The sequence below is a fragment of the Cottoperca gobio genome, chromosome 3 (genome assembly GCF_900634415.1).
Source record: "Cottoperca gobio chromosome 3, fCotGob3.1, whole genome shotgun sequence".
Taxonomy (NCBI): domain Eukaryota; kingdom Metazoa; phylum Chordata; class Actinopteri; order Perciformes; family Bovichtidae; genus Cottoperca; species Cottoperca gobio.
Window position 1 is genome coordinate 9868172 of NC_041357.1, and position 27129 is coordinate 9895300.

Here is a 27129-nt window from a genome sequence, read left to right on the forward strand (position 1 = left end):
GCCAACAGTGTGATAGAGGTTAGTTCAGGTAAATTAGCAATTTTTGGATTAAATTCCTGTAATAGGCCACAGTACTAGCTAAATAAATCATTAATGAAAACACATAGCACGAAGTTCCAGAGAATAATGCATTTGTTTAACACACATGACAGTGAACACACTTACACCATACATGTCACCAGTTTGCCTTTTGAACATGACGTTTGGATGTCATGAAATTTACTTTAGTGTCTCGATCAGTTAATAAATCATTGTTTAAACTTATTTTAAAGGGTCATGCAGAAGGAGAGGCAGATATATTTTTAATATTAGTGTTGAGAGTTGTGCCCCCTCCCCTTACCAAGACCACAAAGTTCTATTAGATATAGCATCTTAATTTTGCTCTCAAAGTGCACCAGATGCATACAATTCACTTTAAAATGTTAAAAAAATTCCCCCGGACCCCCCTAGAGGATGTGAAGTCCACCCTACTCCTAAGATATGTCAACATGACTAAGTCCAGGTAACATGGACCTGGTTGACATGACTAATATATTGATGACACAACCAGCACAAAACACTACGGGTGTGTAGTGGCTTTGCTCAGTGCAAAACTCCCAGACTTACTTCTCCATCATCATGCCATCTGAGTTCCTTTAATGGTAATTGTGCTACCACGCAGGTGCACATAGCCCACATCCTTTGAATGTTACCTCACATATTGATGCAGACATTTATTTGGAAAAATGAGCTCTGTCCGCCGTGTGTGGCCTCCCATAAAAACTAATTTCTCCTCCTTCACACAATTAAAACAGAAAAAGAATGAGCAACTAACAGCAAATTCTCAATTGTTAGCATTGATACCTTCAATCAAATCACGTTTGCATTGCTGACAACAGAAACATAAATGTATGACAGTGACAACATGAATAGTGACAACATGTATAGTGACAACATGAATAGTGACAACATGAATAGTGACAACATGTATAGTGACAACATGAATAGTGACAACATGTATAGTGACAACATGAATAGTGACAACATGTATAGTGACAACATGAATAGTGACAACATGAATAGTGACAACATGTATAGTGACAACATGTATAGTGACAACATGAATAGTGACAACATGTATAGTGACAACATGAATAGTGACAACATGAATAGTGACAACATGTATAGTGACAACATGAATAGTGACAACATGTATAGTGACAACATGAATAGTGACAACATGAATAGTGACAACATGTATAGTGACAACATGAATAGTGACAACATGAATAGTGACAACATGTATAGTGACAACATGAATAGTGAAAACATAAATAGTGACAACATTGGTGTCTGACAAAACATTAAATAAGCAAGAGTTGGATGCATTGCTGTCAGGTGGAAATGTATCAGACAATTGTCATCAAAACGTTATCACAAGACAATCAGATCCTTGCTGATATATTTTCAGCATTTTAAAATGTATCCTCTTTGGAAAAGATTTTTGCATTTTTGCATTTTAAATATTATTATTTCTTTAAGTCACAGAATTTAACCTTCGTTTTTCTGGCCATTTTTAAAAAAAGCAGTATTGAAGGTATAATCCAGAACTGTCAATCTGGATCCCACACATTGAATTCCCTTGTCCCTTCTTTATCTAAAGACCCTAGCCAGACATTTTCTCCTCAATTTGTACATTGCATCAACATTGCATTATCAGACATATTTTTATATTTTTATGTTATTTTCTATTCATAGATGGGTACAAATGTGTTCAATATTCTGTGATGCAGATGGGAAGTGTTTAATAGGACTCTGGTAATACCTCCAACACAGCGATAGATGTTGTCAAACTATGTTCTGGGCTTTTGAACGAGCACCAGTTACACTTACATGTTATAGAACTCAGTGTTGTTGAGTTCCTGCCAGTCCCTCCAGGTGAAGTAGTGTGGACAGCCTCTCTCTGGACAGGGTGTGTGAGTCAGTCCTGGACACTGCCTGGACAGCACAAACAACTTAGACACCAAGATCAGATCCCACATTTGCTGAAACTCTGAGGATAGAAAACAGCTGTAAGTACTTTAGCTGTGCAGAGAATATGATTCATTATGAGGGTGTGATCACAGATTTTTACCCTCATCCTTCTCAGGTCTTTATTAGCTGCGACCAGCAGCTCTATAGCTCGGTCCACAAAATGTCCCCACCCTTTGGCCGCCATAGTTTTTGCCCTATGAGGCTGCAATGTGGCATAGAGATCAAGTGTTTGTAAAGTTGTGTGTGTGTAAATGCATGAACACGTGGATGCATGCACGTACGTGGTATAAGCTACAGGAGGTCCCGTGCTGAGTGGAGCTAGGGAACGGAGAGGACGAAGGCAGGATGGGGTGTAGGAAGTCAGGGGGGAACCCAGCAGACTGGAGAGCTAGGAGACGGGGAAAACCAGGAGTCAGGATGAAATGTGAATTTCTTACCTTGGAAGCAATACGAGCAACACATTGAATTAACTCATATACCAAGACAAACACCATCAGTGTTCTTGTTGTAAAGAAGATGCTGTATTACAATGATTTATTTTTACTTAAAGTCGCTGCTGTCAGGCTTTCACTTCACAGCATGTAGATCATTTTTTTAAGGATATTTTGTTTTAAACCACATTTTTTGTTTGTCAGTCTAAGGCAGTGTTACTCATTGCACGGCCTTCTGCGGCTCTCCAAGCTTTAATTGGTGGCTCGCGTGGCAGTGGGCTAAATAAAGGCAGTAAACACAAGCAGGGCTATTACATATAACCCATTAGAACCCTTAAAGTGTCTGTTCTATTAGCCTACAAATAATATAAATAATTGATAATAATAATTGATAAAAGATGCTAATATAGATTAGAAACAAGATATTTAAACTTGCTCGGCCGACACTGACTCACTGCGGAGTTGCCAGTTTTGGTCTATCAGCACTACAATGGTGAATGTGCTCTTAGACGGGTAGATACATGGTGGGCTAGTATAGAAATAAATAAACTTAAACTCATTAAAAATATGTTATCATAAGCATGCTTACGAATATGGACATTTGCTAAAAAATAATTGATATCGCTAATATAAATAATTGATATCGCAGAGATTGTATGTTTTATTCAAACCTTATTACCTATCATCCATTTAAAAAAGTCTATTTCCTTTTAACTTAATATTGAGGTAACAACTTGTTGTTGAAAAATGCTGCAATCCTTCAACTCATTCATTCACACTCCCGCCCTCCTGCCACCGTGTCAATTTTACCACAAGATGGTGCCAAAGTCAGGGAATATACATCCTTCACACTGCAGTTTGTAATATCGCTGTAGTGATGGACAATCCCTTTGCTACCTTACTCTGTCCTTTGTCTTGTATTTATACATGTTATTTATCAGACGGTCTTATCCAGAGCGACTTACAGTGAACTAACTTCAGGGACAGTCCCCCTGGATCAACTCGGGGTTAAGTGCCTTGCTCAGAGGCACAAAGGTGGCTGTTTCATAACAAATGACTGCATAGAGTTGCATTATGGGAAGGGTAGGATTGATTGATTTTGAAGCTTTACCCATTTAGGGACTACAATTAAGTCTCTGCGCTATCAATTTTGACTTTCTTTTAAATCTCTCTCTTGCAAGCCCCCTAACTTGGAAATGCAATTCTAAAATGCCGGAGTGCCCTGTTCAATCTGCTGCTTCTGTTTCCTACTTTGGTAAACCAAATGCTTCCATATGAGAGTACATTAATTCCATCGTAGCATTAGGACGATACCATACCACATTGTATGCTACTAATAACCTGTTTCATTGATGGAGTGGAATAATAATTGTAAAATAAGTGATATTCTACATTAATCAATCAATCAATAATTCAATCAATCTATCCATTTTATTAGTCACATGTCATCGTGAAAGTTACAATTCTATTGAAATGTATTCCCGCCAATTCTTTTAATTTATGAAGTAAAAATGATCAGGCAGTGACCTCATGTACGATCCCCCTGGCCCGTGGGTAGAAGCTCATCCTGAGCCTCTCAGTGCTGGACTGGTGTATCCGACACCTTCTTCCTGACCTCATTAGGGAGAAATGGTCGTTATACAGGTGGCTTAATGACTCTGCTAGTTTTATTATTGCAGCGCGTGCTGTGAATGTCATTTAGGCAGGGTAGAGCACTGCCTATTGTATGTTCGAACCATTCTGTGCAGGGCCTGGTGGTCCTGTGCTTTTTCCATACCAGGCAGTGCTGTTCCCCCTTAGGACTATTCCTCACTATCTCAGCGAATACCTGGAATTTCCTCAAATGTCTGAGGTAAAACAGTCACTGCCTTGTGTTTCTCATTTAAAATCACATTTACCCCAAGACATGATAATGCTGATGGATTTGCTACCTAAATATAACTGAGGATAACTTTTGCGTTACGGAAGAGCTGCTTGATCTTACGAGTCTAAAGGGCACAACATAATTCGAGCACGAGGACTTTACCACAGAGAATTTCAAGCTTTCCTGTCTGATGTCGATGCTGAATACGGGGACGTACTCTACAGTTCTGATATGCGCTGGCTGAGTCGCGGCTCCGTGCTGCATCGGTTTTATTCCCTGAGATCAGAAATCGATCTGTTTTTGAAAGAGAAGGAGCGACCTCTCCATGTTTGGCAGACCTGTTTAGTTGATCTTACTGGTCATCTCAACACTGAACAAGAGCCTACTGCCCACATGAAAGCATTCTGTGTCTGTCCGAAATCCAATGTGCTTTTCCAAAGGCCAACCTTTCTGATAACAAGGGGAAATATGTGTCTGTGATCACGTCTCTCATCTCATGTCACATCTCATGACAGCATTCAGTCAGCACTTCCAAGATGTTTCTATTATTGAGAAAGACATCGAGCTGATTAATGCAGAAGAAGTTGAAGAGAGTCTGCAACTAGAACTTATATATAATAATTATATACGATAATTCCCTGAAGAATCAACATCAGCTTCTCTCCCTCCCCGGCTTCTACTGGAGTTTAGAAAAGTTTCCTCTGATGAAATGGTAAATGGTAATCCTGTGGAGCTAGAATAAATAAATGAGTAAATCACAGGGGTTTATGGGTCTGACTGACTGGAGGAGGGTGCAATCCCAGTGACTGAGAGCAGGTTGATGGAGGTGCAAATGTCCTCTGTACCTCATGTTGTTCTAGAGGGGAACATAATGTAAAACACTTCTTATAAAGACTTGAGCATGCATTTCAGAAAAATAATTAGCACAGACGTGTACAGCTGAGAACAAGGACATGACAATGACTTGTTTTTATTGAACTTCAATTCCTATGTTATAAATGTAAACTACATACCCAGGCCTGGTGATGAATCAAAAGGTTAACCATTGTTTATCTCTTTAATAATGATGTAATTGTGTCCTAGAACAAACAAAGCAAAAATAAAAAAACTGTAAAAAAACAAAACACAACAAAAATACAAAAGTAACTATTAAAATCATTCCCTTTTTACATATTGACAATTTATAACAAGAAGGCTGGACTTCAGTTAGAAGGTATACTGTACACTGTATATAGAAATATGCACTGCAGTTGTTTAAGATTATACCGAAGTTGTTGCTTTGAATAGAATTTAAAGAAAATATAGAAGTATCCATTTTTATACTTATACAAGTGACAAGAGTGAATAATATATACAAAGGAAGAAGTAATAATTAAAATATATTTTGTGTGTTGATACTGTTCTTTACAGTTCCACAATGTTTTTTTTTTACTGCTAATATCCTTTACAAAAAGCCAAATGATGGCTAGTTCCAAACAACTTCTTCCAGTCTGTCAATATGAAACAAAGTATCCCAATTGAATCATCATTTTAGCAGTAAGATATACGTTTAATACATTTTGTGTATCTAGTTCAAAGCCTGGATTTTAGCCATGATGTTGTGCTTTGACATTTCATAAATGTGCACTCCTTCTCTGTTGTTCCAGCACCCATCCAGCAGGGTTCATGTCCAACTTCAACATGTTGAGCACCCATGGGTCCTGCTGTGCGCCTCTAATGAACTCTTCCATGTTAATGTGACCTGTGGAAAAAAAAAAGTTGAAGCAGGATTAATGCTCTCTACTGATACACAGCAGTATTTGCCTCTGTCTATTGTCTCTACAAAAGTGCTTTCATTGCATAGTAACAGAACACATGACATGTAACTAAATGCTTACCATCGTCATCAGAATCGACAGCCCGTAATATTCGATCCACAACCTCATCTACTGTAAGTGGTGAATCACTCTCGTCTGTCTTTGTGCCCATCTTTATCTGAAAGAGGCTCTAGGTGAAAAAGCTATATTTCATGTTAATAAAATAGAAAATGTTGTCATATCAGCCACCTTTTAAGCACAAGCTGCTGCACTCACATACTCTAAATACCTGATCAAGATTAACATTTGTTTTCAAGGATGATGCATGTATTTACTGATGCATTATGTTGACTTTGGCTCTGTATCTTTTAATGCCTATGAATCCAGAATATATTTGGTCATTTTTAACACTAACATACTTTCAAAAAAAGAGTTTAATGTGTTTGATTTAACTGTTAATGATGAGGATTATAAACTATGACAGTTTGCAAATGTCTGGCTTTGTATTATGTTCAGCTTTAAATAAACAGTAATTAATCAGAGAATAGCATCTTTTAATATTGTGCATTAATCTCAATAAAACACATTGAAATCCAGAAGAGAAACAAAGTGAATATTCAGACTTGAATATAATCTGCTGCTCAACCAGAATTTAAAAAGATTCTCTAACCAACCACCAGATTGATGCTAAAAATGATGAAACTGCACACCATATCAACAGCATGGCAAGAAAAAAATATTGAATATTATTTATGTCTTTTAAAACATAAGTTGTCTTTATACTTTTTACACCGATAATCATTGTATGCCCCACAAGGAATAGACTTGTCCAAAACTTATATGCATGAATACTTTTTCCCTTTTTCTTTCCTTCTGTCTTCATCTTGTTGATAACTCCAGAAAGTAAAGTATATGTGATTAGCAGAGGTGAGAATAAAACACTGTTATATTATGATGCAATTACTCAAGGTGGAAAACCAACAGCAGCAATTTAAGATTTGAATGTGATTAAATTAGATAAAATTAATGATGGCCGAATTCCATATAGCTGCTTCGGTTTTGGGGTCTTATTAATTTTCATGCTGGCTCACTGTCACACTATCATAATTGTCTTAGTAGGATACTTGACAGAGTCATTTACAATGCTATTAACACCTGTTCTGTTCCTACTATGACACATTAAAATGTCTCATGTGGAAAAGGTTTATTAAGGTTGCTTTTTTTTGTACTAAATCTCTCACTAATTTACTCAGCTAAGAAAGTACTGTGAATATTAAAGAGTGACAGTGAATATGGGGCAACGAGAGGGGTGAGACAAGACAAAGTCCACAGCCTGTTCTAAGTATCAGATTTATTCAACACGCTGCTTATTGAATCAATCTGATACTTAGAACTGTTTTCTGTTTAAGTTTAGGCTTAAAACTAAATTATATTCTGTAAAATAGGAACATTTTGTAAGAGAATCCTTTTTTTCAAGCTCAGTATTTTAGTTGAATCCAACACCAACAAGACATTTTGTTGTAGGTAGACTTACATTAATTATTGACCATAGTTCATCAGCGCAGTTTATGCTCCAGATCTCCCCGGAAAACAAGGTTCAGTGCAGCCACAAACTCAAGGAAATCTATTGTATTGTCCTGGAATGCAGGTTGAATAAGAAAAATTGGGTCACATTTTCACATTTTGATTAAGATGTACAGTATGCCAGGCTGTAACAGCTTTTATTGTCTCACCCCATTTCTGTCAAAAGCTCGAAACATGTTCTCCGCATAATCAGACGCTTCCCCTGTTGGGTCCACACCAAAAAAACGCTTGAACTCGTGCAGAAAAAGTAGTCCACTTGGGCACTCTTTAACTAACTTTTTATACATATCCTGGATTGCTTTGATATCAATGGGCTCACTGTTCTCTGTTTGCTGTGTCCGCCCCATGGCCTGCCTGTGATTCAACAGTCCATAGTCCTGAAGCCTTTGGATATGTTCTCCACGATGGAGTGGCTGGACTTGCAATGGGCATCTCATACTCTGAGGTGTTTTTTTATAACCCTCTGGAATCCCAAAGCTCCAGTTTGCCAATGAGACGGGTGATTAGTGTGGCTTTAGGATTACTACTGTATTATGTTGGTGGGGTTTCCTCTCTGAGTTAATTAGGTTTGCATGTAAGTGCGGGACTAGGAAATGGTAATGAAAGGCAATACATATGTAAGACTAGGTGTGTGAATCTATTTGAGACATGGATGTAATGTATGTCAACATAAATGTCACATTTCTTTTAATATGTAACATTTTAATATTTATGGTTATTCTTTTTTTGTTGACTACTGCATGTGTTGATTGTTTTTTAGAAATTTGGAGGAAGGAGCAAGAACAAGTTGAAAATACATGTGACATATTATCACTTGATAAAGTTTAAATTAAGTCCTGAGAAAAATATCTGGCTCTCTAGCTGCTAGACGTACGACTTCCGTAACCATTTGGTTGCTAAATTTGAATGTCTGCAATTTAGAGCTTTATCAGGTTTATCAAGTTACAGTTTTTCTCTGACAACAGATGCCTGCTGTTACGGGATACAAGGAAACCAAAACAAAGAGCTAAAAGAGGCAACAGTTCTGTAGAGCTGCAGCGTTTGGGTCTAATTCTCTGGGTTTATCCGTAAGAGCAACCTCTTTCACATTACACATAATAATTCAATCCATTGTTGAAATGAACATTCATTGCTGCAGCTTTAAATAGTCAGACATGCCATTTTTAGATATGCAATTAATAATCTTTTCCTATAGCGCCACCTTCAGGTTGACATTTATGATTTTGAGTTAAATGTTTCAACAACTATTGTATAAAATGCCATGAAATGTGGCACATTTGTGTGATGTGTGATGAGTTGTAATCACTCCTGAAATCCCTTGACTCTACCTATAGACTTAAACGTGGTCTTGTTTATTACTCATCAAACTGGTCTTGGACAGACCTGCTGCAGCAGTTACGATGACCCTTATATAAAACAGATAAAAAATAAAATAATAAAAGTATCTTGGCCTGTCATGTGAACTTTATCTGCTTACGCCAGTCAGGATGAGATGGTACAAAATAATGACGTTTAGTTTGGGATTCTTTTCATGCCGGTGTCTCATTGGTTGGTGGTCACTGTATTAACTGTGTGATCAACAATGAAATCCCTGAGAGGTGATTAGAGGTTCCTACATTAAGATTATCCCACAGCAGGAGTGATGATACCAGAATGTTGTCTGTACAATGTATTTAAACAACTTCTAAAGCATCTTTCATAATGATATGCTGTCTTTCTGGTTCTTCTTGCGCATGTATTTGATATTCACAATATATTCTGTAATTTGCAATGAGGGATAAATGAGTTTCTTATTCTTGTATCCACACAGAAGGAGGTTATTGGTGGTAGGTAGTCTTACGCACATAGATATTGGATCATACTGTGGAGACTTCCTGCTGCTTTTCTTTAAACACATTTTTACTCTGTCAGGATTGATCAGTAAATCTTTTCACACTGAGATTGGTTTGATTCAGATTGCTTCTCAAAGTGCAGCACAAACAGACTGTGGCTGTAATACATTTTAAGATCCCCACCTACATAAGAATGGCTCCTTTACCCCAACAGACCCATGTCACAAAATAGACAAAGGATAATTTGAATCTTTTTTGAAAAAAGAAGCCTCGAGCATCCTTTGAAATGCAAATACAGATACCCAGAGTGACAGAAAGTATAAATTGTCAAATTGTTACACCATATTGAGAACATTTTGTGAATAGTCCATTCAATCCAATGACTCTCGTTGTAGCCTCTAGCCAGCTGTCAAGTTTTTTTTTAGTTGGTGTTTATTAGTATGCATAAAAAGAACTGGTGATTACGAAAATAAATTCAGCTTATTACCTGCTTTATTTTAACATGTATTTACCTTATGTCAGAATATGTCCACTAGATGGTGGCATCGGTTCACTGCTGGAGGTTTTGGACAGCACACGGTTGTTTGCAACAGGATTTACATGATTCAGGATATTGGGAATCAATTTTAATCCACAAATGAATACATCACAACAATCCAAATTCACACTTCCCAAGAGTCACTAAATCAAATGTTGACATTTTTAATTAATTAGGTGATAAGTGTAATCAATTGTTACAATTTGTTGCTCTGAAAATACTTGCCAGAATGAGCACATAATGAAAGTATATGTATTTATCATTGCTTGACATAAATAAAAACATTCTAATAGATTGTATTATTCTTAGATGCAGTTATCAACATGATCATTGCAAAAATATTGGAGCATGTTGTTATAAACCTTAGCATTATTAAACATAATATTCTGTTACTTGATTTACCATAATGCCAATCAAAATGAATCATTCTGCAGTGTCATTGTCTCGTGTATTATTTTAGTCATTGATGATGTTAAAAAAAAAACATCTGCCCTTTTACCAAAAATATGTTTTATTTTTTGGCACTAAAATGATTTGATACATAATCATACAGAAGATACATAATCATACGGATCGAACACAATGCTGCTATATGTGTATCACAATGAATGTTTAATGAATACAGTATACTCTGTAGTTGCATCCATGCCCAAGCCTAATTTTTGCATTTCAAATTTACTGCCAATATTCTGTATACTAGCTCTATTTGAAATATGTATAACTGCTCAAAAAGGAGAACCTTGGTAGTTACAGCGCATGCCATATAACTGAATTTTCCTGGTTTGGTTCCGGCCTTGGGACCTTTTTTGCATGTCGAACTCATTTCTCTCTCCTTCCCCCATTTCTACATTGTCCTCTATCAAAAAAAATGCGAAAGCGAGAAAGGAATAGTTTCTCAGTGGACGGGGATTGCTCAGTTGCCATTACCTGACATTAGTATTGGACATCATCATGTGATAATAAGGATGTTGATACAAGACATTTTCCAAGTGCTTGAAAAACACATTAAGAAGGGACTGTTTGCAAATATATAAATAGACAAAATATAAATACTAAAAGCATGCAGTGATTTGTGAGCCTAAAGACTCAGTTGAGGTCTTGAAAGGGTTTTTGCATAATGCTGTTGTAAAATACAAGACTGTGATAACAGATCTACTGTAAATCACTGTGCTGGCCAAGATTTCTATGCTATATCATGTTGTCTGCACTTCAATGTCCACTGGGTGATGACAGAAGATCACATCAATGGCAGCACCAAAGCTCCATTCATCATACCTTTTTCATCACTCATATTTTATAAGAGCTTTTTGTACTTGCTAGTGTTTTTTCCTCCATATGTTACCTTCTGTCAATATACTGCAGGGGGAAGCTCTTTTTTTCTTCCAAAGGTTCAGATGACAAATAGCAGGCTGCAATGTGTTATACAAGTAAGCCTTATGTTCTAGAGATCAATTCACTGTTGTACCCTTTATGTATCTTATACATAAAATGATGGTTTCCAGATATTACAGCAGTACAGAGTCAAACCTATTTTGTATTTGAGTTACAGAACTTTATATGCATATCGTAGAATTGTCAGAGGCATTTTGTTACAATGTTTAGGTCAATAAAGATGGGTAGAGACAAAGCCTTTTCTTTGAATCTATGGGGATTGTCTCATAAAACAAGCAATTATCGGAAAAATATCAAATGCTGTCATTTATTCATTATCTATGTTAGACCATTTAGGTGACTTTTGTGTTTGTTAGTGTTTGTCAGTGTGATAGAGACGCAAGAGTGCCTTAGTCTTAACATAACAAAAGGATATGAGTGATCAACCAACAAATATAGGCAAACTGATATTTCTAATCTAATCGTTTATTTATTACACACATACATACACACATGTTATAAATGCATAAAACAGGAAACGGAAATAGTTTCAAGCACTTGCCACATGGGCTACCAATCCCTTCAATTTGGTGGCCAAAGTACGTTATTGGTGGTCGAAATGTAAATGCAATTGTGTTACGCATAGGATAGAATGCGATGTTGAAGGTGTTTTATCATTTTCTCCCACTGTCCAGTCTCTATTTGACATTTATGTCTCTATATGGGTGATGTAACTTGTAACCATGTGATGTGGTGTTTCCTGAAGGTATTGTTTCCAATGAAAAACGAGCTAAACTTCTTGGCTAGTCTAGGAAACTAGCGGCACACACATTACATTCTTAGATGTGTCATATTCTAGCCGCTTAAACTCCTGCTTCCATTCAATCCTACATCTTCATTGGAGTTTTGTGTTTCTGGTTCTTCTGTAAGGATTGCGTCAGCAGTTTGAGTAGGCTTAGTAAGCCCTTACTTTAGTAGCCACAACATATCTGTGGCTAGGTGGCGAAGTGTACTGTTTTCATAGAATGTTGAACTAAAAGGTGCAAATGAACCGGGATGTTTGTGAAACTGTAACATTGCGTTGGCGAAGGCATGCAGTAAGCAGTATTTTCAAACATAATTTAACCTTTATTTCTAAAGGTAATCTAACGGGGAAACCCAGTCTCATTCTCGATTGAGACCTGAGTCTATGTCTTTAGTATTTTTAGTTTCATAGCATAAGAAAAGCTTTTCAGTACAACAGCCAAGTTGACCTGTTGAATGTTTTTGTTAGACCTGGAGGCTGCCCCTTGTGTTAAAACCACTGCCTGCCCAGCACCAAACATCAGACAGACAAAGTCAGTAACTAGCTGGTGAACATCTAGCTAGCAGCTAAAGAGCCAGAAAACAGAGCTAGCAAGAAGGAGAGCTACTATTAGACTTACAGTCATCAGGGGCGACAGAAACATGAGTTCTAATGAATACTTGTGTTGCTTCCGGTCTGCTGGATGTGTCAATAGCTAATTTTCAGCCATAACAACTGGGTAAAGCCAGAATATATCAGATCTTTGAGTTTGCCTGTTTATGTGTTTGTGTAGCTGTTGCATCCTTATAGGCTACAGCATTGTCAGGAAGTTGCCATTATTCCACTATAAGAGACGGACAACCCAAATCCCTTTACATAACTGTAGAAAAGAGAATTTTAATCCCCACTACACTAATCGTCCTTGAAACGGACATCCTGATATTACAAAGAACAGGTGTTTAAATCTCCCTGGTTCAAACAAAAGAGGATGAGACTGTTGATTATGTTTATGGTTTGATTGCCATAGAGATTAATATGATATTTCAGTTAATGGCCAGTTTCATCTATTGTTTAATGAAACAAAATCAAGGTCAATGCAGTGTTTCTTGGGACTTTTTCTTCGTCCCCTAGCTTCTCATGATGATCAGTCTGTAAAGGTCAATGGTCACCACTGCTTGTGATGAAAGGGAAGAATGGCACGGATGAGAGGAGGACACATTGATTTTTAATTTCTCTCTGTACAACACTCTGTCAACATATGGTCCCAGTGCTTCCTTATTCTTTTCTTAGTGACACACACAAACACACCATGGTGGATGAGGTCCCCTGGTCCTTCCCCCATGCTATCACATCACCATTTCTCATGTGCAATGACCAGCAGTCAGAATGGGTGACATTGAACAACATACTTAATAAACTTAAGGCTTTATGGAGACTTCTCCCGAGATAGCTTGGGTGATTTTAACTTTTCTAGGTTTAATAAAACACATTTTGAATGTATAAAATATAGGTTCATAGATGAAAGCACACAGTAGCCTAGGGTGCAGACTTTCATCAAAGCATTATTATCTCCCAGTTGGCCATTACATTGGCCACACACGCTGTCAACTTTATGACAACATAATTATACTAGGACAGTCAAATTGTGGCCTTATGGTGGAAGAAAGGTCTCTGGGTTTCAAAAATCAATGGTTTTCTTTCTCAATGGAGAATGATTGCCCACAGAAGTGTTTCCTTATGAGTAATGAATCAGGGAAATATGTTCCTTAGAAAGCCGTTGGCGGAAGAAGAGGACCGATCATAAGGTCACCAAAATCAAATGGTATTTTCCTCTAATAATAATAATAATAATAATAATAAAAACTGTATTTGTATAGCAATATAGTATCTCATGCACATCTCATGCAAGTCCAAAGTGCTATATATACACACACACACACACACACACACACACATATATATAAAAATATATATAGTAACACACCCCCTTTACATACCTGATATCTAAGACCTACAATCTAAGGTAATTCAACATCATAACATCTTTCTTTACAAATGTTTTTAAATTTCTTGAAAATGTTCTAGGAAAGGATATACATGTTCACACACCAGACTCTCCAACTCCAACAAACACACAATGGAACAAAATAATACAACAATTTGTTTAAACAACTATAATTGGATCACGTCAGCTTTGTAATTATAAAACAATCTCCTTTATTGACCAGAATGTATCCAATTCAAGTTTATCATAATGTCCAGTTTTAGGTGCCATTGTCAGAAATGGTGTTTCCAATTGTTTGTCCTTTCCATTTACTTACATGAGGGTTGCAGAATATGAGAAAACACCTCCGAGTATAATGAATCCCTGTAAAATAACACAACTATTTATATATTCACATACTGTATATATTCTACATTTGCTCAAATACTTTACAAAAAGTATTTCTAGATTTTGTTTAGAAAATTATGAGTTTAGGTATAATATATAAAACATTCATCCATCTTAAAGGAACTGTTGACCCATAGAAAAAGAACAAGGTTCTGATTTAGCCCCGGTGGTTTCAGGTCATGAAGGAAGTTTAATTTGTGTGTGCCTTGTTTTTGAGATATCTGACACCGACACTTCTGATACCTCTCATGTAAGGTAAAAGGAATTGACTGTTGGAAAACGCCACCCCTGAACAGTGAGTGTCCAATCATAGCAACTGTAATGAGGCACAGCAGGCTTAGACAGTGATACTCAGAAGATGCCCAGAAAACTAACAACAACATCAACAACAACAAGAAAAATAGATTAAGACTATAAAGTGTTCTGCACAGGCTTCCACACTTGCTTTACAGCCACTTCCATTTTAGGACAGTGTTTCATTTTCTACAAAGACATGCGAACACCTTTGATACCTTCTAAATAGTGAATGCAGTTATTTTGGGGTGATGCGGTGTGTTCATGAGTGCTTTAGAGTATGTTTCTGAAGCTGTTTTTTGTGCAAGGGGTGTAATGGGGATAGGAGGCAGGGTTTGGGTTGAGAGCTATAGGAAATTCTGAATCATTTATACAGTTTGATCCCTGCAGTATACTGCTGAGCTAAAGCAGGGAAAACAACCATAGGTATGTGGAGAAGGCTACAGAGAGACACATCAAACTAAAAAGCACAAGAACAGAAACATCGGCCGGTGCTGAACAATATCCTACCATGCTGTTAGACACTCAAAAACAACATTTTCATCTTTAACATTTGAGTTAAATTGTTTTCTTCTCTTGAAACGCCTCCTCAGGACTTCCAAAATTCAGCCCGGGGCTTTGAGATTGAGAGGCCTTTTATTGGAGTGCTCAAAATGCGCAAACCGGAAAAGATTTTGGCAGTATTTTAACACTGATGCAGTTTTTGTGGTATAAAGATAATCTGATGATGCTAAAGACCTTCAAAACACTTTAGGATGTCTTTCTGACACCTGCCTCCTCAGTTTGTATAAGCACGTCATCCCCGCACGGATTCAAAACTAGACCCGCCAGTCAAGCCTAAGTGAGCTGGAACACTAATTCACAGTATGCTGCCAACTACTGCTGACTTCTGTACCAAAACGTGTATAGTCAGTCTATAGAATGCTAGAATAGTTACAAATGCTTACACATACATGCACACTACACAGAGACTCAATATTTTTCAATATGTAATCAAAAACTACAGTGTAGTCACGATGAAATCTACTGAGCTAATCAGATTCAAACAAAAACGAGGATCAGTCCAAATTGGGAGGGTCCCCTCAATAGTGAAAGTATTACATTTGCCCAGTCTGACTGGCAGTATTCCGCTCTGTGTCTCCGACTAAATGCAATCCAGGTTTAAAGAAACATGATGACTGTTGATGCACAACTGGATGTAACATTTGGTCTCTTTTAATATTTACCTGTAGCCATCACACAGCAGCAGTAAAGATGCATCTATCTGCAAACTGAGAGATGCACATTTGACACAGCGGTGGTAACTTACTTAATTATTTAAATATCTTAATTTAATTAATATTCACTGCTTCTTCTTGACCAGTAAACTGAGATTGTCTGACTTTAGCAGTGATAACATTTGTTATATGGTATGACTCCTGAGCTCCGTTAAAGCTGCTTGGAAGTGGTGTTTTTCCACTTCAAAGATCATGTCAATTCAAGAGGAATCATATCAACTGATACATATTCAGGAAAAAAAACAGCAGACAATTATCATAAACATGATTTTTAATAATTAATGATCCACAAATAAAACCAATTTAATTTATGGCGAGGAATCCCAAGAATCCTGGGAAAAATAAGATTTTCTTCAGGGCAGTAATAAATCACGGGAAACCCTTCAACCCCAATAGGAATAACTTCCAACAGCAAGTTGACTAACTCTTTAACTCACTCACAGTAAGCCGTGGTCAGACCGATATTAGCACTGTGGGAAAAAAATGCAGCTCGCACATTCATTTTAATGAAGCCACTGTGTTGATGCAGATTGATGCAGACTCCAACCAAGAGAAACAGAGTTGTCCTGTCTAACACTGAACCTGGCTCAATGTTTGCTCCTTCACAATTCAACATAATCTGGCAACAAACAAACTGATCAAAGGAATAATTTCACTGTTTACTTTAAGATTGTCAGGGAGAGAGATACAAGGTGGATTTATGGAGGACAAGTTGGATTAAAAAGTCAAAGTCTGGAAGGGGAAGATGAATTTTCTTTGTAACAACCTTTTAGGTATCCCTTGACAGTTAAGAAAGCAGTCAGTAACCTTTGTTTCATCATTGGACACTGTGTGCAAGGCCAAGATCAGCAAATTATCAAATGAGTTAAATTAATTCATAGCAAGGACCTCTTATGAGTAGTGGCCTTTTCTTTGTTTGGATTAAAAGTGACAATGACATTAAGTGTGGCCACACCATCCTGTTTTATGTGACCAGCTGTTAATAGTGTTTTTTTCTCTCTGTCTCTCTATCTTGCACGCTCTCCATGAGTAAATTGTGCATAGCCATGAGCAAAATGTAAGCCTTTGTTGATGGGTTGTGAAGTAGAAAAATGATTTTCTGCTGCTAGTTTTCTCTCTTTGGTGAGAGAAGCAGGGTGCAGTTAAAGAGGATTAAAGGCAACAGGGCTTCCAACTGGAGTCTGTTTTCACTGTAGCCCTGGAGTCATTAACAAAGAATAGAGATATTGCACGAAGGTGTTTCTTTATACCTATCTAGAACCTATCCACTACTTACATTGCAAGAAAGAATATTAGCAACTCAAAGATTTCTCTGAAACTTAGGAAGCTCGGAAAATGTGTGAATACTCAACAACTATGCCACCGAACAGAAGTTGGATAAAGTTGGAAGAAAACCTACATATTCACATGCTCAGCCAGAAACATTTTGTAAGTTGTTTGCTGAGCTATATGTCATACATGAAATGTACATTTCCATGGCATATCCAATATAACTACTGACTTTTTCAATCTGCATTAATGAACAAGCTTTGTGTTTGAATATTTGTCATTAAAAACCTTTTTTTAAGGAAACTCTCTGTGATCTAGAAATTAATAATTGCAGCCAAACAGGTAATACATATATATAATGTTTCCAGAGTTTAACACAGACAACAAAGAGGTCAATGAAGTCAAACAACCCAGATATTGTTTGCCTAATGAGAAATGATATTGTTCACACAATACCTTATCACATTTTAGGAAATCCACATCATTTACTGTCCGTGTTTATCCCTCTGTGGTGTGTTGCCTGTTTGCTTCTCCAGTCAAAGTGGGCACAAACTGCACTCATGGGGAGGAAGGTTTTGCCCTTTACCCCATCATTAACCTTTGTCTCTGTTCCCCAGACACAATGACATGCACCAGTGAATATCGACCACATGGCTAAGCAGACAGGGAGGGCAGTAGTGTAGTGTGTGTGCGTGTGTGTGTGTGTGTGTGTGTGTGTGTGTGTGTGTGTGTGTGTGTGTGTGTGTGTGTGTGTGTGTGTGTGTGTGTGTGTGCCCATTGGGCGGTTATCTGTAAATCATGTCCTTTGTCTCTAGAAACAGTCTCTGGGTCAATGATCAAGGTCACAGACACAGTCCTGCTTCGGTTTCCTGGAAATACTGACCATTCAACTTAAGAGGGAAATTCACCTAAAACAAAGCCTGGGTTGAACAGGGACGGATAGTTAGTGTCCTACCAGTGTTAATATCAGTAGCGACATGTTTATGTATGAAAATCAATTTTATTGATCTGACTCTTATCTGTTCTTCCCCAATGGTTTCCACTGAGTCAGAGTTTTTTGTTTTAATGATCATCTCCCTCACTACAGTTCTCGTACATGATGTATTAAGTAGAACTTTGGGCATTTGCTATGATATGAAGTATATGGCACAAGACTGTGGTGTCTAGCTATAAATAATTCCTGTCATCACACCAACTCACTCCATAACATTGCTGATATTTGTTATTATCATTTGTAGAATATATTACTGATATATCTTTTAGGATATGTTACTGATATTATTTTAGGATATTTAAGTACAATTTTTCTTACATTTGTGGGATATTCTATTGATTATTTTCAAAAATTGTACTAACATGAACTCTGTGCCCATCACTCTAAAAATCTAAAAAACACACTTTATTGATTCACTGATGTGATTCAATAGTCATCTCCATTGACTTTGATGGTTTGTTTTTTTGCCAACTGCATTTTACTTTTCATAAACTGCATTTAATGTGCTAATCATAATACATGTCCATGCATGTGACTTGGTGTCATTTAGGTTTGAAGAAAGACTATTTGTGTGATTTAATATCCGTACTGACTATTTTTTGTGATGTACTGTTTAAAGGGAGTCTTTATTTCCCTATCAACTGCCTTGCTCTTAGGGAAAGTCAGTGTGTACAGGAGGTTAATCCTGCCATTATGCAATCAAGAATCCTTCTGCTATCTGCTACTGTCCAGAAGCTTAGAGGCTCCAAAAGCATTATGTTATTGTAATAACTGCATTGTGAAATTGGTCCAGAAGGAGTTAAGGAGGGGAGGATAAAAAGGTAACAGAGAGCAAAGAGGCCAGAGGGCTTGTATTACCACATACAGAGATGAAAATGGCTCTTTTATTGCACCAACTTTTCTCTTTAATATAGAAAATCATAAACAATAGCTGATACAGATCTTATTTTTGTTTTTGTTGTCTCTTTAGCAGTATTTAATAGAGTGTGAGGAAGATTGGAAAAAACCTTACTGCAACTGCCATCAAATAAGTTCAGTTTTATTTTCTCTTTGTGTGCCTTGGCTTTTGAAAAGAAAACCCATCTTTGTAAATGTTCCATTTGGAGTCGTCATGAAATGAATATGCAAAACTTTAATGATCATGTTACACAAATTAATGATCCACAACCTTTATACTTAATACAAAGCACATAGAGGAGAGCGTATCACAAATGCATAGAGTAAATTTGAATGTCTTCTCACTTTTTTGTTAATGTGCTAGTCCCAACGTTCATAACTGAAAATTAGGTCAACAACTGCATCTGACATCATACATGTCAAATGTGGACTTCTATCATTAACTGCAAGAGTAACAAACAGTCTACAGCCATGCTAGTGGCTCTGTGAGGCTGCACTATGAACAGCAGTGCTTTGAGCTAAATTCCAACATCAACATGCTTACATGAACACAACACGACAATCCTAATCAGCCCTTAACCATGGACTGTATAAAAGAAGTTGATGTATTCACCCAATGTTACCCATTGGTTAGGCTTACTAAACTATTAAATAGCAAAAACGTGTGTCAGTCCAGGCTTGGACTTATTTTTCTTCCAAATGTGACATGCAGCTGTCTGCAACCCAGCGCATAATCTACTGTAGCACTCTATACACCCAACACATCACCTGACGTCTCTGGGGCCCTCAGCAATGTGACACACACAGACACACTCAGTGACTAAGCATCACACACTTGAAAGTACACACACTCAGTCTAAGCAGGAGGAATACTGGCAAAGCATCACACTTGGAGTGCACAGGCGGACTTGGGAAACATTCCTTGAGAGACTCCTGTTGCTTTCCTATTCCTGCAGTACTCAGGAGTACTGTGACTATTCATGACACATTCTGTTTGCATAAACCTGGATAAGCTCCTATTCCAATTATGCAAAACACAAATATACTGTTCCTCCCCTCATTTACCACTGGCTTTGTCATAAGAATATGCTTGTATTCTGTTGAAGTATTTAAAGTTAATTTGTTCTATTCATGCATGAACACATGCTGCTCTTCAAAGCCTTTTTGAAGATGTCATATTACCTCCTCGCATAAGCACTTCTGTCCCGAGGACACTATAATGAAAGGCAGACTGGATTGTCACTAGTAGTTATGTTTTTCCTACATTAAGCTTGCAGATGATCAGAGCTATTGAAGATGTCTGGTTTAGGCGATGGGTGTGACATGATGTCAGATATAAAAATTGAAGACCAAATTCCCTGTAATTTGTGTATCAAGATGAGGTATATTGAGCGTGATTGTGGAGAGATGTATTGTCTAGTATGTGGATGTGTATTAATGATCACCAGTGTCTGACAGTTGGTCTATCTTTGCACAAAAAAGTTTTACAACTACGATACCATTTTAATATGCAATATGAGATTAGCCCTTTAATGAGCAATGACATTAGAAGCCCCATTAGACCTCTTAATTAGTGCCCAGCTGCTGCTGTCTGTAGGGAACGTTTTTGAATATTTTTTGACTATTTTTGTACTCATTGAAGCATTCGGATATGAAGTATACATCGGCCTAGCTTTGTAGCAGGTCTCCGTGCCACCGTGAGTTCTCCCAGCACAGAATACAGACAATACAGTCCGCTGACAGACAATGTCCTTTATTTACACTCCTGACATACTTCTAACATAAATACACGCCTCTTCTAGTTTCCAAACAATATCTTAACGTCCGTCCGTAGTTTGTGATCCAGCACGCTACTGCATTTAAAGGAGAATGTAATTAGTCAACAATTACACCAGCTATGCAAATCAACTCATCTGGTGCTATGAAATGAAGAACCAATAACAAAAGTCATGTCTGCATATTCAACGTTACCCTCAAGACATATCATTGAATGAACAATGGAGCTGGAGGCCCATCATCACACAGAACACAACATCTAAATACCATAGTGCCACTTAATGTCCACATCAATTCCCTGAGGGGTCAGGTATGAGGTCTGACGGTTTGCAGGATGCCGCAGAGCTCAGAAATCTGGAAAACTACCTACAACAGGAGCTGATAAATGTATACACACCTGGGTGCAACTTACCCTGTGTGGATGGTACTTCTGTTCAGTTGTATTTTTCCTAATAAAAGTGAGGAGAGAAAGAAGTAGCTCTGGATATGCAGAGAATAACATTATATCTAAAAGTAATAAAGTTTGTGATGAGGTCAAAAAATGAACAAGAGACACCTTTATGATGAGAACAGTGCTTCAAAACAAGTGATATGTCTTGCAAAGCTATATTATATTATATTTTAATGAAAGGACAGTTTGGAAAGAAACAGTCCATTCTTACCCAAACACCTTTGCACTGATTATTTCTTGGCTCTAAATCATAATAATAAATATAGCGAGCAGTCTGGTTACAACATGAATAATCTTTGTGGACATTTTCTAAGATTAAGCATGGTCAAATTCAAATTAACATTACAAAACACAACAATCTACTTTGTTATAAGAGCATTACCAGTTTTATAAACATAACATTTAAAGAGCAATTTGAAACCACATTTTATCTTAAACACGCCCCCTTCACTAATTTGAAAAATGTATTCAAATCTTGACATTGATTAGCACTGTAGGCTACTGTGTAATTTACAAGTAGAGGTAGTAGTAATAGTACTAGTAGTAATAGTAGTAGTATCAGTAGTAGTAGCAGTAATAGTAGTAGTAGTAGTAGTAGTAGTAGTAGTAGTAGTAGCAGTAATAGTAGTAGTAGTAGTAGTAGTAGTAGTAGTAGTAGTAGTAGTAGTAGTAGTAGTAGTAGTAGTAGCAGTAATAGTAGTAGTAGTAGTAGTAGTAGTAGTAGTAGCAGTAATAGTAGTAGTAGTAGTAGTAGTAGTAGTAGTAGTAGTAGTAGTAGTAGCAACAGTAGAAGTAATAATCGTGTCATAAAGCCATCTTTTAAGACAGTGTGCTATATGGTTAACCCTTTTTATGACTGTTGCATGTTATATATATTGTTGTGATTTTAATGTTGTTGTGTGCTATCATGGCGATTAACTCTTGTTGTGTATAAATATTTGCATGCTTTCCTTTAACCTTTTCCACAAACTGTCATAACAAAGACACACAGACGCGTTGCTAATTGACACACCTGAACCCAGCTAAAATCAGCGATCTCATTCACCAGTTGCCGACTCCACTCCCCTATAAATATGCCAGATTACCTGCTGAACCAGACCTGGAAGGATGTAGACCCTTACAGGATGTTTCCCTCGCCGCGCACTGATCCTCCTCAGCTCCTCCTCGTCTGGTGAACCAGACCTTGGAGGATGTTTCCCAGGACAGTTGCTGCCTTGCCTCCCAGCAGATTGGACCGGATCGGATCCCTTTTGCTCCTCGCCTGTGCACTGATGGGAGGATGTTGCCCTCGACAGTTGCTGCCTTGCCTCCCCGCAGATCGGACCGGATCGGATCGTAGTAGTAGTAGTAGTAATAGTAGTAGTTGTAGTAATAATAGTAGTAGTAGTAGTCATAGTAATAGTAGTAGTAGTAGTAATAGTAGTAGTAGTAGTAGTAATATAAGTAGTAGTAATAGTAGTAGTAATAATAGTAGTAGTAGTAGTTGTAGTAACAGTAGTAGTCATAGTAATAGTAGTAGTAGTAGTAGTAATATAAGTAGTAGTACTAGTAGTAGTAGTAATATAAGTATTAGTAGTAACAGTAGTAGTCATAGTAATAGTAGTAATAGTAGTAATAAGTAGTAGTACTAGTAGTAATATAAGTAGTAGTAGTAGTAGTAGTAACAGTAGTAGTAGTAATAGTAATAGTAGTAGTAGTAGAAGTAGTAGTAATAGTAGTAGTGGTATTAGTAGTAACGTAACAGTGGTAGTAGTAATAGTTGTACTAGTAGTAATATAAGTAGTAGTAGTAACAGTAGTAGTAGTAGTAGTAGTAGTAGTAGTAATAGTAGTAGTAGTAGTAATAGTAATAGTAATAGTAATAGTAGTAGTAGTAATAGCAGTAATATTAATAGTAGTAATATAAGTAGTAGTAGTAACAGTAGTAGTAGTAATAGTAATAGTAGTAGTAGTAGTAATAGTAGTAGTAATATTCGTAGTAACAGTAGTAGTAATAATAGTAGTAATAGTAGTAACAGTAGTAGTGATAGTAGTAGTAGTAGTAGTAATAGTAGAAATAGTCGTAGTAGTAATAGTAGTAGTATTAGTAGTAGTAGTAACAGTAGTAGTCATAGTAATAGTAGTAGTAGTATTAGTAGTAGTAGTAGTAACAGTAGTAGTCATAGTAATAGTAGTAGTAGTAGTAGTAATAGTAGTAATAGTAGCAATAGTAGTAACAGTAGTAGTATTAGTAATAGCAGTAATATTAATATTAGTAATATAAGTAGTAGTAGTAACATTAGTAGTAGTAACATTAGTAGTAGTAATAGTAATAGTAGTAGTAGTAGTAATAATAGTAGTAATATTCATAGTAACAGTAGTAATAATAGTAGTAATAGTAGTAACAGTAGTAGTAGTAGTAGTAATAGTAGTAGTAGTAGTAACAGTAGTAGTGATAGTAGTAGTAGTAGTAATAGTAGAAATAGTCGTAGTAGTAATAGTAATAATAGTAGTAGTAGTATTAGCAGTAATAGTAATTATCATAGTAGTGGTAGTAATAGTAGTAGTAGTAGTAATAATAGTAGTAGTATTAGTAGTAGTAGTAACAGTAGTAGTCATAGTAATAGTAGTAGTAGTAGTAATAGTAGTAATAGTAGCAATAGTAGTAACAGTAGTAGTATTAGTAATAGTAGTAGTAGTAACAGTAGTAGTAGTAGTAGTAGTAGTAATAGTAGTAGTAGTAGTAGTAGTAGTAGTAGTAGTAATAACAGTAATAGTCGTAGTAATAGTTGTAGTAGTAGTAATAGTAGTAGTAGTAGTAGTAGTAGTAGTAGTAGTAGTAATTGTAGCAGTAGTAAAAGTAGTAGTAACAGTAGCAATAGTAACAGTAGTACTAATAGTAATAGTAGTAGTAGTAACAGTAGTAGTAGTAGTAGTAGTAGTAGTAACAGTAGTAATATTAATAGTAAAAGTAATAGTAGTATTAGTAGTAATAGTAGTAGTAATATTAGTAGTAGTATAAGTGTTAGTAGTAATAGTAGTAGTAGTAGTAGTAATAGTAGTAGTAGTAGTAGTAGTAATAGTAGTAGTATAAGTATTACTCGTAATAGTAGTAGTAGTTGTAGCAGATTAAATTGGGATGACCATGAAAGTGCAACATTTTGCAGCCTAACGCAAACGTTGTTAAATAGTGGTGGCCATTACACAACAGCGGGATCGATATGCATGTCATGAGACATGAGCTCTGCGCAATTAATGCATGTGGTACATCAGTGGTAACTTAATTATTGAAATCTTGATAGTGCCATTGTCATCTTATGGTAGCCTTTTTAAAGTATTTTCTGCTCTGCAAACTGATTCCAAGTGTATACAGTAAAAATATTTGGGAATAAAGTGGCTGTGTTCAGGATGAATCCAGTACCATCATAGCTGTTTGCTGCTTAAATGCAATACTTATTTGTTGGGACTTGACAGATTCATAGAGGTGAGCTTGTTTCCCCCTCAAATTTATTTCACATAAATAACCAATGAATACATAAAATGAAATGCAAATAAAAATGTCCTTCTCTGCAGTGGTATCTGGCCATTTAGAGAGTTAGATTCAATTTGAGATATCTGTCTCTGAAATGTCACCAATGCAATGGAGGTGAATATAATTTAATTTGTGGTGCAATATTAGAAAAATGACATTTAGAAAATTCAACAGAAGCTTCTCTTTCCAGAAACTCTGGACAATGTCAACGGTTTTCATTGTAACTGCTGTCTACTGAAAACATAATCCCTATGATTACTGTAAACATTGTGGTCTATGGACAGATCCCTATTAACCCCTAAGTAGTAGTAGTAGTAGTAGTAGTAGTAGTAGTAGTAGTAGTAGTAGTAGTAGTAGTAGTAGTAGTAGTAGTAGTAGTAGTAGTATCTAGTAATGAGTTTGTTTGGCGCAACATAGTGTTACTCACGATGGACAGTTTTTAAAAGAAGGATTAAAAATGATGACAGAGATATCGTCTTTGTTATTTCACATATATTTCTTTGTCAAAAAACCTGCTGCCTGCATTACCCATAAGACAAGTTGACCCCTGACAGTTTGACTGGAGATTTTATGCTAGTAGCGGCTAATGTAGTCTTGAACCTAGCATTAATTAGAGATAAGGAGCGGGCTGTTGAGGTCTGGTAAACTCCTTTGATTCTAACTCGACACAACAAGATGTAAGATTTTCAAACTTCTAGTGTTTAGCTCCAACCGACATTCCCTCAAATGATGTCACTTGAATTCATCAGACTTTACACAGCTCCATCTGGAGACAATAAAGGCTTTATACAACATTTTCACAATGCAGTAGTGCGCCCGAAGACCTGCAAAAGAAATTCCCCTTTAAGGATTATAACTTTGGTTTATTAAAGTGGCTGGCAATTGAGGCTATTAGGTTAAGATTAAGACTGTGGTTGTCGTTGGAGAAATGTTGCTTTAAAAGGAACCAACCTTGACTGATGCCCAGGGATGGGACACAAATGCCAACAATGACCCAACAAGTGAGGGTAGTAAGCAACACATCCAAACTCCAAGCTTTAAAATGACCAGTTGTCACAGTATTACCATACATCATCAGTGTTTTGTTTCTAGATAGTAAATTCAAAGACTCGGAGCAATGTGTTTCAACTTCTGTTTTTAGTATTGCATTTTAGTACTGATCCTTTCACTGAAGGCCTGCATTTATTTTACTTTTAAAAACCTTGAGAGGCAGTTTCGACAGTTTCTTGCATAAAAGACAACCTCATTACAGCCCGAAAAAAAAAAGATGCTTCAGGGGATCAGTCACCAATCAAGTGTGACTCTCTTCTATTCAAATACACAAGTCAACATTTAAATATCTGCTGCTTTAGCCCACTGAGACAGAGGGTGCCAACAAAACCCAATGAAAACTGATTTTTCACGAATGATTACTCACGTACCCTCCTGATCCAATCTAATAATTGCATCTGAAAATGAGCCTGAGCGAGCACCTGCGGCTGCCATACCCACATTCATTTTAAATGAGCAAAATTAATCTATTTTGCACATTGTACAATATATATGGCCTCTCTATGCTCATGAACAAAAAGACAGTTGAACTATTTGAGACATGTGTTATTAGTAACATGTGTGTGTCCTAGACACCATTTATATTAGCAGGAATCCTTTCAGACAAGAATCAAGGATTTCTTTAAAAGATTATTCATGCTCAGGTGAAAGAAGGATGCAATTCATATGCCTCAGCATCCCAAAGCTCTTGGAGGTCAATGAGGAGACACATATGTGCAATGAATCAGGCATCTGTAGATCATCCTTGGCAAGCAGCCTTTCCCTTGCCTTAGGGTTCACAGCAAACTCATAACATTCTGATTCATCAGCAAGAGTCCTGCTAATGCAACACAGGCTGAATAGAGATAATGTTTTCATAAAATCTGCATAAAAGACACTGATTTGTTTGCAATACAGAATTAATTGGTTTATGAATTCTCTAACTGGGATATCAAAAAAACGAAACACTATTCACAGGTTATTAATATGTGTAGCCATGCTTAGCAGCATAATTGCATTACAGTCA

The 27129-nt window shown here is 36.8% G+C and overlaps 1 protein-coding gene across 1 annotated transcript; it reads right to left on the reverse strand.

Moving 5' to 3' along the window:
• Positions 1–5921: 5921 nt before the first annotated feature.
• On the reverse strand, positions 5922–8035 carry LOC115003594 (guanylyl cyclase-activating protein 2-like). Its single transcript, XM_029425451.1, has 5 exons — positions 7838–8035; positions 7666–7741; positions 7554–7569; positions 6186–6292; positions 5922–6049 (listed from the first exon to the last, which is right to left on the reverse strand). Exons 1-5 carry the CDS (start codon positions 8033–8035, stop codon positions 5922–5924), a joined length of 525 nt encoding a protein of 174 aa, XP_029281311.1.
• Positions 8036–27129: the final 19094 nt, after the last annotated feature.

Coding starts and splice junctions, on each gene's coding strand:
- LOC115003594 (XM_029425451.1), bottom strand. CDS start 8,035: ATGGGGCGGACACAGCAAACAGAGAACAGTGAGCCCATTGATATCAAA. Junction 7,742..7,837: donor GAGCTTTTGACAGAAATGGG/GTGAGACAATAA, acceptor CCTGCATTCCAG/GACAATACAATAGATTTCCT. Junction 6,050..6,185: donor TGTCGATTCTGATGACGATG/GTAAGCATTTAG, acceptor TTTTTTCCACAG/GTCACATTAACATGGAAGAG.